Here is a 15,403-nt window from a genome sequence, read left to right on the forward strand (position 1 = left end):
TGCCCAGAGCAAATATGTTTTTTGCTTTACCCTATGATGGCCCTTTGGTTTAACCTTTATTTTAGGTATAGTAATACATACACAATTCTGTATATATTTATTTACTCCCTTAATGTCTACGGTGAGTCACTTCCAATGTAATCTAATCATTTAATGACAGTTGGCTACTGGAGGATTATGATTTATTAGTGTCTTTAAGATGAGATGTCAATATACTCATCAAAATGCACACTGAAGTATTTTCCGACCAAATACTACATATTATAGGCAATGAAAAGTGGCATAGCAGTTTTAGGTGTTTTTTCACAGACACACAATCTGCCCCATGAGCCTATAGCAATGGTTTCCAAGCTGTGTGGCTGACCCCTCTGGGAGAGCTTGCAGCAGTGGGGATCAGTCTGAAGGCCACTTAAGAGGCTTTGCCTGTTTGTTCTCCTAAATACTCCAAAGCTCAGCTTGGAGGTCAGGTAGGGTGAAAAGACTTTTTTGACTGATACAGCACTGCGTACATAAGTACATATATATATTAAAATATACACAAATTATGTCCTGTATCTGAAGTTGGCCTTCCAAGGGTGTCTTGAACTAAAAAAGCCCAACAAGCACTGGCCGAAAGCCATAGGTTGGCTTGGTACGATAGATTTACCTGTAAATATGATTTCTGATTACCTGTAAATATCAAAAACATTGTAGGTGGGGGGAAGTGAGGTTGTGGAATGTCCTGACGGGGTATGCTGTGAGGACAGATTCTATCAGTGCCTTTTAGAGAGGCTTGGATGACTTCCTGGACCAGCGTAATACAGGTATAGGACCCATTATCCAGAATGCTCAGGACCAAGGGTATTCCGGATAAGGAGTCTTTCCGTAATTTGGATCTCTACTAAAAAATCAATAAAACATTAATTAAACCAAATGGGATTGTTTTGCATCGAATGTGGATTATATATATCTTAACTGGATTACTTACAAGGTACTGTTTTATTACTATAAAGAAAAAGTAAATCAGTTTTAAAAATCTGAATTATTTGATTAAAATGGATTAATTCTGAACTTTCTGGATGACGGGTTTCCGGATAAGGGATCCCATACCTGTATGCTTATTCTATTTTGATACTAAAATCTACAATTAGTTAATACTGGTACTGAATTTGTATATATATAGTTTTATATATGTGAGTGGATTGATGGATTGATAGATGTGTGTATATACAAGCAATGGGGGGTCATTTGGAGTGTTTGAAATTGATAGACATTTGTCTTTTTCCAACCCAAATTAACTACGTAACTAACTAAAACTATTAAATAACCCTTACCCCCATGTAATAAAAGACACTAGGTTTGCCCAGGTGTAGTTAACTGTAGCAACAATAAAATAGTTACTTTTAAACAGGTGATCAGTAAATTCTACCTGCTGGTTAGTTGCTATGGGCAAATGTAGTGACTTTTATTACATGAAACATTTAATTGTTGTTGTACTTTGCAGAGGAGGAAGGTTCAGGGCTGCACTGCCTTTTTTTGGAGGCAGCCATTTGCCCTTTAATATGGCTATACCAACACAGATAGAGGTGGTGAGCACTGTGTTGCCGAGCTGACTAATTCCTTTACATAATGGCCATATATAACCTCTTATATGGAAGCAACTGTTTGTTGGTCAAATAATACATATCCCATTAGAAATGCCCCCCTTCCAACACAAACTAATGTCTTTATTGTTTATACAAAAAATCAACATCCAATTTTCAATTTGTCTTTTCTCCTCACAAATATATTGTGCTCGCATATGGAGTTGATTATTGCATGGCTATGAGCAACTGCCAGTAGAAATCTAGTATTTGCTTAAATGCCAATGAATGTATTATGCACCATAAAGCCAACAGGAAGGGCTTTTCTAGAGTAAAACAGAAGACCAGCGCTTTGTGTAATTCCACCTGGAAAGCTTTATTATAAATTTACATTGGACCCGTAAGTATTGTTTTACAAAAACATCTCATAAAACTCCAACCAACAAGGCTGGGAATGAACATCACATCAGGATCAGGAGTATCGTAATGAAATACACAGCCAGATTCTGCCTCCAGGCAATGGTGCCACTGTTCTCTCCTGTAAATGAAGGGAAGCACATCATTAGAAAAACATTGCCTTACTACCAACACAGGGGGTAGTTGAATCTCATATGTGTTACTAATCCTGTAGCACCCCGTGCAATGCAAATATCAGTTTCTATATGTATCTGGATATACTGTAGACCAGTGCTGTCCAACTGGCGGCCCACGGGCCGCATGCGGCCCGCGACCCCCCTCTGTGTGGCCCCCCACCTGTCTGGCTGCTTTGATGGCTTACTCTTGTGTAAGCTTTAAATGGTATCAGTACTGTGATTAACTGCCCCCCCTGCATGGTTCTCACCTCAGATTCAGGCTGTAAACCCCCTGTATTGTTTAAATATGTAATCCCTTGTGTTTTTCACACCTTTTAATCTCTGCATTGTTCACCCCCTGCAGTGTTCACACCTCAGGCTCAGGCTGTAATCACCCATATTGTTCCCCTGTTCACACCTCAGGAGCAGTAGAAACCCACAAATACACCCTGCACACTACAAAAAGAACATATACTGAGGTGGTACTGCAATTAAAAAGTTTTTTAATATATAGTTATTGTGCAGACTGTTGGAGCAGTGCCAGCATTGTGTCACAGTAGGCTGCCTGTGTGTGCCATACACACAGGCATCATAGGGCAAGCAGAGTATGGCACACACAGGCAGGGTAGGGAAGGCAGAGTATGGCACACACAGGCCAAGTATGGCACAAACCAGTCAAGAATGGCAAACACAGTGAAAGTATGGCACATGCAGGCAGGGTAGGGAAGGCAGAGTATGGCACACACAGGCAGGGTAGGGCAGGCAGAGTATGGCACACACAGGCCAAGTATGGCACAAACCAGCCAAGTATGGCACACAGGCTTGGTAGGGAAGGCAGAGTATGGCACACACAGGCAGGGTAGGGAAGGCAGAGTATGGCACACACAGGCAGGGTAGGGCAGGCAGAGTATGGCAGGTTTTTGCTGTACTACAACCATTAATATGGGTATGGTCATGTGATAACATGGGTGTGGTTTCAAGTGGGTGCAGTTTCAAAAAGGGGAGTGGTCAAAACTGGCTTCCATTATCGGCCCTCCACCACGTAGGTCGGAAAAATTCCGGCCCTCGGTACAACAGAAGTTGGACAGCACTGCTGTAGACTATATGGCTAAAAGTATCCAGACTCCAACTTTATATAGTGTGTCTAGATACTTTCAGCTGAAAATTTCTCCATATAGTGACAATGTAACTGAGCCCTATGATAGCATTTTTAGAATTAGACTAGCAAAATATTTCTATATGTTTATATATAAACTCCTACAGTATTGGCCTGTGTAAGTATTTGTTACAGCAAGCTCAGTGAGTACAGCTCCATGTGCCAAAGTGGCCTTCAAATTTGTCAGGGTACCTCTAGGATCCTGATGAACGTCTCCCTCGTACTTTGCAGTAGATATGGCCTGGCGTTGTTGGTAGTTGAGATGGTCATATTGCTCAGGAGTCACTGCGGCTGCCTGATCGCTGGTGAAGACGGAAAGCTGAGCAGGACTAAACACAACCTGACATGGAACATGTCCTGTTACTGTTTGCTGAATGTTACTGAGAGTAAGCTTCACACAGATTGAAGGCAAATACCATAGGGGTTTCCATTATAAGCTTCCATAGACAGAGATACACTTTTAATGAGATACTGGTGAGAGCTACAAGAGAAAAAAATTATAGCTATGGTTTCATTTATTATGGTTTCATTAGTTCCATAAAGAGCTCATAACCCACAAGGCTGGGTTCCAGTGTAGGGCAGAAAGGACATCTGTGTGGCCCCCCCAGCATAAGAGAAACCTCTAAGGAAGAAAAGCTACAGAAAAGTACAAAGCATAAAAGAACAAAGGACGTATTATTTTATAGAAAAAGCTGCTGGCTATGCATTAGGCATGTTCAACCTGAGGCCCTACAGCTGTTGGACAATCTTCAGCCAGATATCAATCGGGAGGCCATGAGAGGGACCCATACATGGGCCCATAAACTGCTCAATGAATCTAAAGAGGCCAAATTGGCAGCTTAAATCTGTGCAATTATTTGGTTTTTTGTTGGCACATAGTTCTTGTTATTGCATTAGAATTCACATAATTAATATACTGTATCTGATTTGTTAGCACAGACAGCGCCCATATGTAGAATTTGTTTTCTGATTTTCAGGGAGTTTAAAAATGCACAGAAAGTGGAGGAGGAATCTTTGCTTAAAGGGGAACTCCAGCTTCTGAACCAAAATTTGTTAAAGAGCCCCACACAACACAGAACTATACCTATCACTGTAATCTGTCCCTTCAAAAAGTATAAATAAATAGAATCTTTATATGCTGAAATCCAGCTGCAAAGTAGTTCTTCTCTTTCTGTATCATTTAAAATCCTGGCAGGGGAGGAGAGACTAAAACATTGATGTTACAAATTGTAACAACTTCTCCACAGCTTAAAGGCAGCATGCAGGAACTACATAACCCACAATGCATTGCATTGTTCCTTTTCTTATTGATATTACGTGTGCAGGGAATTGTGGGATTTGGAAGATGCAGGCTGAAAGCAGGCTGAGGACAGTCAACTACTGTTACATTTTATTTAAGTCTCAAAGTAGTCAGCCAGATCAGCAGGAGAACAGGGGGTGGGGCTTGGGTAACTGTTCAAAACCATATTATTACATTAGAAATCATGAAAAGGCTGGATATTTTATAATTAATGTATATTGCAAAGTTGCTTAAAATTATGTTTAATTTTCAGAAAGCTTGAGCTGCATTCGGGTGGATTTTCCCTTTAACAACACCTAAAGCACCAGAAACACTATTATAATTTATATAAATAAGCTGCCGTGTAACTACAGGGGCAGCCATTCAAGAGAAAAGGCACAGGTTACACAGGAGATAATGGATGAGCTCTGTAGAAAACAATGGTGTTATACAGAACTTATCCATTATCTGCTATGTAAGATCCCACTAGCCCTATTTCAATTTATATAGCTGCCCCAGGGCTACACAACAGTGCGTCTATATGAACTGTACTAGGGTTTCTGATGCAAACACACAGCCAGCGGAGGCAACAGTGCATTACATTACTTTGAAACACTTTAATTTTTTGGTGTTTCTGTTCCTTAATCACGAAAATAATTTCAGTAATTGCGGTTTCCTATGTATCTTTAAGTTATTTTATTGGGATTTTCAGTTTTCACTGGCAAAAAACCCCCACATTCCATTGAATCTATGGCATCTTGGTAGGACAATATTGAGGTCATTAACCTTTTTGTCACAGATTTAGAATGACAGAAACATGAAATATCACATGCGTTCTCTTCTATAAAATGTGCCATGCATATGCCTATAACTATTGTCAGTTTGCATTCATGACTATTTGCCAACCATTGCAAAATGTGCCCCTAAGGGCTCTGGCACACGGGGGAGATTAGTCGCCCGCGACAAAACTCCCTGTTCGCGGGCGACTAATCTCCCCGAGTTGCCTACCCCTGCCATCCCACCGGCGAACATGTAAGTTGCCGGCGGGATGGCAGACGCGGCGGCGCGATTTCGCGCAAATCGCCGAAAAAGACTCGCAAGTCTTTTTCGGCGATTTCCTGAAATCGCCCCGCCGGGTGTGCCATCCCGCTGGCAACTTACATGTTCGCCGGTGGGATGGCAGGGAGAAGGCAACTCGGGGAGATTAGTCGCCCGCGAGCAGGGAGTTTTGCCGCGGGCGACTAATCTCCCCGTGTACCAGAGCCCTAAATGTCAAGCTAAGGTGAATAGGGAATCAAAAAGCATGCAAGGATCAACAAAGGATTTGCAGTGATATATAAACAAATGAGAGAGAAATGCTAATGATATAATGATTATATGAGCGCGTTTTACTCACAGCAAATTTCTGTGCAGGAATAAGGGAGATAGCACTTGGCGTTAGTCCTTTTATCTGATCCCGTATTACAGAAGACAGTACAATGTCCGGAAGGCCAGCTACAGAGAGGGAATATGGTTAAAGAGATATACAAACTCTCCAGACCTAGTACTGTACGTCTCTTTAGAACATTTATTTTTCTATGTGCAGAAATTATTTAGCAATATTGGCAGATTGCCTTTTAAAGGAAAACTATACCCCTTACGATCACAGCTCATATGTAAAACCTTGCTGCATCTAAATAAACCATTTTCAATAAAAGTAATGCTCTATAATTCTTAGTGTGCATTGGATAATAATAAATAGAAAATTGGCATTATAGGTACTTAGAGCCGCCCCCTGGGATCATACGATTAACTGTACACACACAAACAAATGGCACAGATACATGTTCTGTCACATCCACTTAAAGAACATGTTAAACCCTAAATCTTCCTCCCATGTATATAAGTTGGACACATCTCCCCCACCCAAACCTCACCATTTGTATTACATATATCCCCTCTATTTGCCAACACCATCACATTGTCCTGAAACAAATAGCAGCTTTCACTGACAGCACTCTTTCCAAAATGAATCTCAGCAATACAGCAATGGGGAAATGCAGTGTAAAGGTTTTTCTCACCTGCGAGTGTTCCAATCTCTGTGAATATCTCAGGGCCCCATCTGCTCACCACTCCAAAAGCTGAGCTGGACGTCAGGAGTTCCGCCAGGGTTTCCAGCTGAGTCTCAGAACATTTCAGTTTGAGTGTACCCACAAATACTGCTGCCTGACTGCAGGAACATACAAAGGATCAGACATTTTTGCTGCCCACAAAAAGTTAATAAGAACAAATATGAGACCTTAGGGTCCTTTTACCATTGTTGGGGCACCGGCACAGGTCCTTGAGCTCCAGAATGGGGCACAAATACCTTTGCTTTTACCATGAATACAGCTCTGTCTGTATTCAGTAGCTCTGTAGTCACGGAGGGGAGGCACATAGGCGATTTATACAGCACAAAGTAAATAGCACAGTAAGACCCTGCAAATGTTCTTGAATGAATACGAACAAGCACAATTTTTGCCCCTTACCGCTCTATCCATAGTCCTAGTAAGTGACCCCTCTTGTCTTATCATGTACTTCATACAATTACAATTTTCCTCTAATTACATTTCTTTCCTACAAAATGAATCCCAAATTGATTTCCAAAAGATGCAAAACAAATCAAATTTGGTCACATTTTCAGATTTACTTCCAACATTTCTGCTCATTTATCCTAACATAAAAGAATCCTTTAGAGAAAAATATTTCTGAAATATATTTTTAATTTCTGACCCGATAAAAATGTTTCCCCTATTACCAGTGGAGGCATAAAAATTGTATTTGTTCTGATTTTTTTTTTTAAACACTATTAAAATAATGTACCAGCAGTAACGTTTTACTGCATTACAACATTTCCATGACTATAGTAATAACTTACAACACAACTTCTCCCCAACGCTGACAGAAACGTTTTGTAGCTGTAGAAAGACAATCCTGACATCACCAAGAGTGTGGGAATAGGAAACAGTATTATATGCTTGCTATTAGATAACATGTAATTATTGAAAATCTGTGTAACAGACCAACCTGAACTCACGCGTGTTTATTTTCTTTAAGTCTTCTACTCCAAGTCCACAAATAAGGTGTCCCAGTGCTGTCAGCTCAGTTAGATCTAGGTCGGAGGCAGTTTTTCTTGTCTGACGGAGAATGCTCGATACCAATATCCTCATCTTTAGAAAAAGGTTGATTGGTCAGAAAGGGTCATAGAAATGAACCAATCAGGCTACATGAATCCATTGCCACTCTGATTTAAGGAAAATTCAGTATATGATATGTTTAACTCCTTAAATTTTAGATGGTTTTTAATAAAGTAATTTCTAAGAGGCTTTCTTTTTATAAATTATCCAATAGCTTGAACCCTTTAAATGCAGGTGCCATTTGTTCTTCCTGCTTGTTGTTCGTAGAAACACATCAAACCATATATCAAAATGCAATCCACACACAAAGAATCTATTTTGTCAGCACAATATACTGCACAATATACTTCAAAGCCTGCACTATAGTTTCTATGTTTGCTGGCATATAAAGGGTTAAAGTTTTAGGAACCCATCTTCTGCTACCTACTGTCAGTAAACAACTGTTAGATGATCCAAAAAGCTCTTAATTAAAGGAAAGCCATCTCCCATAGTTTCCATTTTAATCAACATCAACAAGAGATCCTCTGCACTCACCCATTACCAGTATATACAGGACATTAAGATATTCTGTGCATTCAGCGCCCAAGCAACGACCTTCCCTTTAAGCAAAACAGGAATTGTTTGTCCATATATTACAATATAATCAAGCTGGCCAACTATATCACAGTCATCCCCAGTCTGGCCAGTCCTACACTCACTTTTATCTGTTTCATTAAGATTCTACTGCTTCAATATACATTTAACAAAGGGACTGAGTTTTACCTGTAACTTTCTTCCTTTCAAGGTTAAAACCCCCAAATGGTTGCCCTTTTATTGGCTCCACTGGGATCAAAGAATCCCTGTTTGGGGGCCGGGGACCTCTTTTTCTTTTCTGTATGAATTTTGTTGTCATAGCCTCATTGCACCCCCGATTAATGGTTAAAAATGTAGTGGTGAGCGCAACTTTCCCTTGTTTCCATGTTCATCAAATTCAAATTCTAAAAAATCAGTTTCTTTTTCCTCTGTAATAATAAAACAGTACCTTATACTTACAAGTAACTGAGCTGCGTATTGGTGACAAAACAATCCTACTAGGTTTAATTCATGTTTTAATGATTTTTAGCAGGTTTAGGGTATGGTGATTCAAGGTACAGAAAGATCCCTTATCCAGAAAACTCCAGGTCCCAAGCATTCCAGATAGTAATTTTCTCAGATGGAGATAAAGTTAGCAAACACTTTTGCAGATATACCTGTTTGGGAGTCCAGTTTTCCATGTGGCTGAGGTATGATACTACTCCCCAGTCTGGGATCTCCATTTCTTGCAGTTCTTTATCATTAATGTGCATGGGTAGGTTGCCCATCTGTAGGATCAGAACTGGGCTCATGGTTTTCACGGGACCAAACAGCTGTGGTGCATAATATCAACAGTATCACATTACTTTCCCACTGTGAATATTGACTAGGAACAAAAAAGGACTTATATAGCACAAAGTACCAAGAGAATAACAAAATGGATGACATGGCTGGAGCAGTACAGCTAATGAAACACGTTTACCTGCTTTATTTTTGCCAGCGCAGCCCTGGCCTGTTCACCTGTGAGCTCAGTATCTCGACAAATCAACCCCAGACAGTCTTCAAATTCAGAGGCAGCCATGCCAGTGATCTGAGCAGCAGTCCATGCCGAGGGGAAGGTCACTCTCATATCCGCACAGGTAGGAATGGGTTCTGTGGAAGGAAGGTCATTTTTAACACTAGAGTAGCCACTGAACAGCAGCTCTTCTCTGGCATTTGTCACACCATTTGTATTATATAGAGTCTTTTTCCTGTTACATTAGTGTCAGTAAGTATATGTCAGCATTAACTAAATAAAGAATAATAAAAGAATAAAGTCAGAATGGATTTAATGTAGTTAATTTCTTTCCTCAGGTTTGATCGTACAGTTGACAGTTGTTTACTGCTATACAGTAGAAGCCCCATTTTATATTTTTCAGGGGGCCAGGACCAGCATCTTATTCTTCAAGTACTTAAATAATATAAGCACAGGAATCAGTTTTACTTTGACATACAATATTTACTGTGTTAAGGACAAGTGTTAGGCAGTGCAGCATTAATGTTACACTATGGGGAGTGGGGCAAGGCCTCTGTGACATGCACAACCTAATAAGTGATTTGTGTATGACTGTATGAGATGCACACTAATTGGACTATTTACAGATAGAACAATGGCAAAATATACATCTGGTTAGTATAATTAACATCTTAATCTATTTACTGTTATTTATATAGTGCGAGAGATTTTACAACATTTACATCAGTCCCTGTCCTAGAGGAGATTACAATGTAAGGTCCCTATGACATTAACACACACTATGGTCAGTTTAGTCAGGAGTCAATTAACCTGCCTGAATGTATGCGTGAACTCCTAAATATAGGATATATAAAACTGAGGTTTCACTGTATTTGAAACTCAAGGAGATTTATAGATATCTGCATGTAACATCGCCAAACACTCACATTTCCATGCAGTGAGCAGGCATAGGCTTATGATCATTGCTAAAGGTGCCCATACACGTGAAGATCCGCTCGTTTTGTGAGGTCGCCAAGCGAGCGGATCTTCTCCCAATATCCCCACCTACGGGTGGGCGATATCGGGGAAAATGTAGGCTAATTCGATCGTTTGACCCTGGGGCCAAACGATCGAATTATAATGGCGGCAATGGGGCAATCGGTTTGGGGACCGCATCGACGAGCCAATGCGGTCCCCGATCCGACTAAATCTTTTAACCTGCCCTATCAATATCTGGCCAATTTCAGGCATGCCCCTCGTTTGTGCCCCTACATGGGCCGATAAACTGCCGAATCGGTCCAAGGGACCAATATCGGCAGCTACAATCGACCTGTGTATGGCCACCTTAAGACTAGAATGGTGGACCTTGCAAAATAATTACAAACATATATAATAATAGATATGACTTGAATATCAAATTTAATGAAATCAGCAGCATTTCTAAGTGCAAAAACAGATTTTCTTTCAGAAAAAAATGTTCACCTCGATTGCCTCTAAAGCGGGTTCTTGACATGGAAGACGTTAAGATGACTTTGTTCCTTCTTAATTTGTCCTGAAGAATTGCGCTTTGCTTTGTACATATTGTCCCCATCTCGCTCTCCTCCCACAGCCTTTGACTCTCCAAAAGCCATTCTAGTGTATCCCGGGACAACATTTCCTGGGAACAGAAAAAGCAATTTTAATTGGTTTCTGTCTGTGTGGAATTTCTGTCCAGGACCAGCTTTAGGCTAAGGGAGATAGGACAGTTACACTGGGCCCCCAGTGCCAGAGGCACATTTGGCTAGAACATCTGCCTTGGTAGAATTACAAAGCACCTATAAAACACATAGATGTTTTGGTATTTACACCTTCTTTCTTAAATTGTCCTTGGCCTCATAATTTTACATATGTTAAAAAAAGCAGACCTTTCATAGTCAGTACCACAACTTTTATCCTGAAGGTGCTTTCCTTGTTGAATATGACTAAAGGAATAGATAGTCATGTGAACATTTAACTGATCAATAAACTGTTCCTGACCTTCTTTCCTGTAGTCATATATAATAGGTAGAGCTTACCTTGGGCAGCAAATTCATATTTTCAGTTGTAAGATAGAAGATCAGCCTTCCTGCAGCTTCTATATCAGTCCTTGTCCACTGTGTGGGATGCCTAAAGAAACAGAATATAACATCTTGCACTCCTAGTAACAGTTCTTAAACAAAAAGAGGGGTGCGGCTCCATAGTGTCAAATATTAAAAAAAAAACAAATTTTTTTAAATTAAGCATATTGCACTTATGATATATATGACTGGGCCTGGTATGTTTTAATAAAACATTATGGGCTACCACACTAAACGTGATGGTTGATATACTTTCGTGTTAAATTGTGTGATGCTTTATGAATGCATACAGGTCTTTTTCTTCAAATAAAACCATATTGTGATGGGCCAGTTTGTTCCAGCCTGCTGTTTTTAAAGAAAAAGGCAAATTTCAGACACAAATCTCCATAGTTTTCCCCATCATTGTAGCGCAATTGCCCAGTTCATGTTTGTACCTTAATAAATTGCGCCCATATGACTCTCCATTGTGTCCATTTTAGAGTACATAAATTAGTACATGATTGACAGTATCAGCCATCAGAACATAACAAAATAACACATGCTTTCATGCTGTAGGTAGATCTGTGAATAACATCTGTTACAGTTATAAAAATGAAACTATGACATATGTTCCTCTGGGTGAATAATGTCCATATCTTTTTTACCCTCTGACTGAAAGTTTCATATATTGCATACTTTTGCAGTCCTATGAAGATATAAACCTGCTGTTTTGTGCAGGCTGATAGCAAAAGCACCTATTGCTCCTAATACAGAGGAGACAGATTTGAGAGCACAAAGCTCACAGGTTGAGTGTCATGGCTTACATAGAGAGAAAATGGCAAAACATCCTCTTCCATTCACTGCTATAAACTATTTCTAGTACTGAGAAGACACAAGCCACCCTGAACAGTGCCTGATATATAGAGCACAGAGAGCCTCTAGTGGTAAATTCATATTATGTACTAAATGCATGCACATCCTGATCTTCTGTGTGTATAAACACCCTTTATGTAAATATATAGACATTCTTATAGACAGATAGATACACAGATAGATACCCAAGCATGTCCTCTTCTGTTAGCATGTTGCCCAGTTGGCTTATGAACTCATCAGAAAGGCAATATGAAGCCAGTTCCTCCAGGTTAAGCAGCAAGTGTCTCCTGTTAATGTGTGCAACGTTTTCTTCTCCCACATATCCAATCAAAGGCCCCAGCAGATTCAGCTCTTCCACATTAATCTCTCCATTCACATGGTTTTGCTAGCAAAAAATACAGCCAAGTTAATTGTCTATTTTTTTATCCATATCAACGCTTATTGTTATAAAATAGAAACTTAGTTTAACACTTCGCAAGGAACCAGGTTTAAAGGCATATAAACTTCTCATCCTGATTTACTTGAATTCAGTTAGAAATGCAATGATGGAGAAGTCCAAGATGCGCTATTTTGGTCAACTGAAATTCTTCTTGTTTGTAACAAACTTGTTTGAAAGTATCCCGACAAAAGCAATGCAGCAATCTCATTGTCTTGTCAAGCAAGATTCAGTGCAGAAGTGACTCCCACTCCCTTTCTGCCCTTATACTATTAATACCTATTGATGCAAGGGGATGCACAAGGGGACCCCAGGACAAGTTTGACATTACACAGAAAGAAATCGCCAGCGCTTGGTCAAACCCACGCTGTAGTGTTGACCAGCTGCTAGAAACACTCTAGCAGCTGGTCAACACTACAGTGTGGGTTAGACCGAGCGCTGGCGATTTCTTTCTGTGTTTTGTGTACAAATTGTAGCCAAATTTTGCTTCTAGCTGCTATGTAGCCTTTAAACCAATGAATCACTTTCATGTGTGTGCTAATGAGCTCGGGCTTAAAAGCTCCCTGCTTTTCCACTAGAGCTAAAGGTAGGTGCAACAGGGTCTTACTACTCACTCACATTGTTTTCTGGGGGACTTTATTTTAATTGCATCACAGACTCAAAGTCATTAGGCAGTGTAGGACTCACGTACAATGAGGGGCCTTGACGTGGCACGTGAGCTTACATATTTTGGCCAAAGTGTGGTACTAACACCTCATTTTCTGTAAAAATTATTTTTAAAGGCAAACTAAGCGCTGGCAAACTTTCTTTCTCCAAGTTTGACATTAGTAGCTGCTGCCACTGTGGCTACAGATTCATCCCAAAAGGGTTTCTAAATGAACACAACTGATGATTTAATGTACCATAATCACATGTATTATCAGTGTAACAGTTAATAGGGTGGTCCCCCAAATACTCAGCGCTTCTTGGTGGAGTTCTTTGAAACCAAATCTTCAGTATAGTAGAAACTGTGTGATCGTGTGCTGCCTCCTCTCTATATCTATGGGTATGCTTTATTTTATTATATCTTGCTGTTGGCGGGTAAAGATAGGCATTTATTGTCCTCTTATATTTATATGTATGTGTTATTTTATTTTATTATTCCGCTGATTTTAATCAATCCCCACTGTGTGAAATTACTATGTATGTTTCCGTAAAGTTTAAAAAAAAAAAAAGTGGGAAGGGTATAAATAGCCAGGGGGGATTGATGGTGGGCTCATTTGCTCCTGAGGAAGCATGCCGTGAGCACGCGAAACGCGTTGGGCTTTTTGTTGTGTCTGATATACTGCTTCACACTGTAAGTAGCCTGCATTGTGCAGGGGCTTTATTTTACATATTAAACGATTTTATACTATTTTCGATTCCTCTTCATTTTATATACTCTGAGGACTAAGGATGCACTGCAATCAATAGCCGAATTGATTTCTCTACATGCTCTTATTTTAATTAAATCTGGTGAGCATTTACTTTGGACACATCGTGTGGGTGTGATACACTGCATTGGGCTGATATATAAGCACTTTTGATTGTTCGATTCACTTAATATATTTGCACATTTTGCACCAAATTAGAACGCTAAAAATCTTTTAGCGTTTTAGTCACAAAGAAAGTTTTGTACGTATTGCACTAGTTTTGCTTTTGTTTTTCTCTAATTCCATGCGCTTCCATCAACACGATTACACACATGTATTATCAGTTAGCCTAAAACTCTGAGAAATGCTTCCTATTTCAGCTTATTTCTATTTTATCCACATAGGCTGTTAAATGTCATCCTGAGTAGATCCACATAGAAGTGGTGCTGATGTGCCACCTAGGTGTATAAGCATTAAACATTAAGACTATTTTAATTAAGAGCAGATATTTTATATTCAAGTATTAAGCAAGGGGCTTGAATTTATGCTATAACATTTCATAATAACATTTAATAATACATAAGAGAAATAAGAAAGGAACTGCTCCATTCTCTTACCAAAACATTTAGCGCTCGTTGGGTCAGTGCAGTTTTCTTATGAAGTGGAAGTTCAAAGAAACTTCTCGGGTGTTTATGGACATGTTCTAAGAACTGCTTCATTGATTCATTAGAAAGACTGCCAATTAGCTTCACACTGCATAGAGGAATAGAGACACAGTAACACAACAATTATTAGTACTAAGTCATGTAACAGACCTCAGCTGAAAAGCTTATTTATGGTTAAAACCAATTGCATTCTCCATCTAAACTTCTGCTGGTTTTCCAATTTATACCATTATGGAGGAAATCTTAATCATTCCCTTATCAGATCCTAGCAGAAGGAGCCACTTGGTCTAAACCATTGACTGTTGACTTGCATCTAAAACACTGGGTTGGCTTGGGGGTTTAGGAAATTATTATACCTGAAAGGGTCCAATTATTTAATCTTTCTACCATAAAGAAATAAAACAAGGTAAATCACCACTATGAAAATATATATTTTAAAGTGAGGCAACAAATGTGGTAAATGTACTGATCTTTCAACATGTCTCTCCTGTGCGATAATTCTGTTCTGATTAGGTGTATGTCAGACACATACAGACTTAGGCTAGTGCCACACAGGGCAGAATCTTGCTCTGAGGATAAACGCAGGCCAAGTATGAGACCCTAAGCTCAAAAAAGCTTTTGGTTGTGCCAGCACGTGGAGTCATTGCATCGGACCTGGCACAGGCACACACTGAATTCAGCTCGAAACTGTAC

The 15,403-nt window shown here is 39.7% G+C and overlaps 1 protein-coding gene across 1 annotated transcript in view; it reads right to left on the reverse strand.

Annotated features, from left to right (window-relative positions):
• Nucleotides 1-1,912: 1,912 nt before the first annotated feature.
• Nucleotides 1,913-15,403, reverse strand: part of strc (stereocilin) — a 30,719-nt gene continuing 17,228 nt past the window's right edge. The window contains exons 18-28 of the mRNA XM_031898215.1: nt 14,663-14,798; nt 12,404-12,603; nt 11,325-11,415; nt 10,753-10,927; nt 9,259-9,428; nt 8,954-9,109; nt 7,615-7,757; nt 6,630-6,778; nt 5,966-6,063; nt 3,483-3,630; nt 1,913-2,100 (exon numbers count right to left, since the gene is read on the reverse strand). Coding sequence (XP_031754075.1) covers nt 2,024-2,100; nt 3,483-3,630; nt 5,966-6,063; nt 6,630-6,778; nt 7,615-7,757; nt 8,954-9,109; nt 9,259-9,428; nt 10,753-10,927; nt 11,325-11,415; nt 12,404-12,603; nt 14,663-14,798 — 1,543 coding nt within the window. The 3' untranslated portion in view covers nt 1,913-2,023. The remainder of the gene's footprint in view (nt 2,101-3,482; nt 3,631-5,965; nt 6,064-6,629; nt 6,779-7,614; nt 7,758-8,953; nt 9,110-9,258; nt 9,429-10,752; nt 10,928-11,324; nt 11,416-12,403; nt 12,604-14,662; nt 14,799-15,403) is intronic.

The sequence above is a fragment of the Xenopus tropicalis genome, chromosome 3 (genome assembly GCF_000004195.4).
Source record: "Xenopus tropicalis strain Nigerian chromosome 3, UCB_Xtro_10.0, whole genome shotgun sequence".
Taxonomy (NCBI): domain Eukaryota; kingdom Metazoa; phylum Chordata; class Amphibia; order Anura; family Pipidae; genus Xenopus; species Xenopus tropicalis.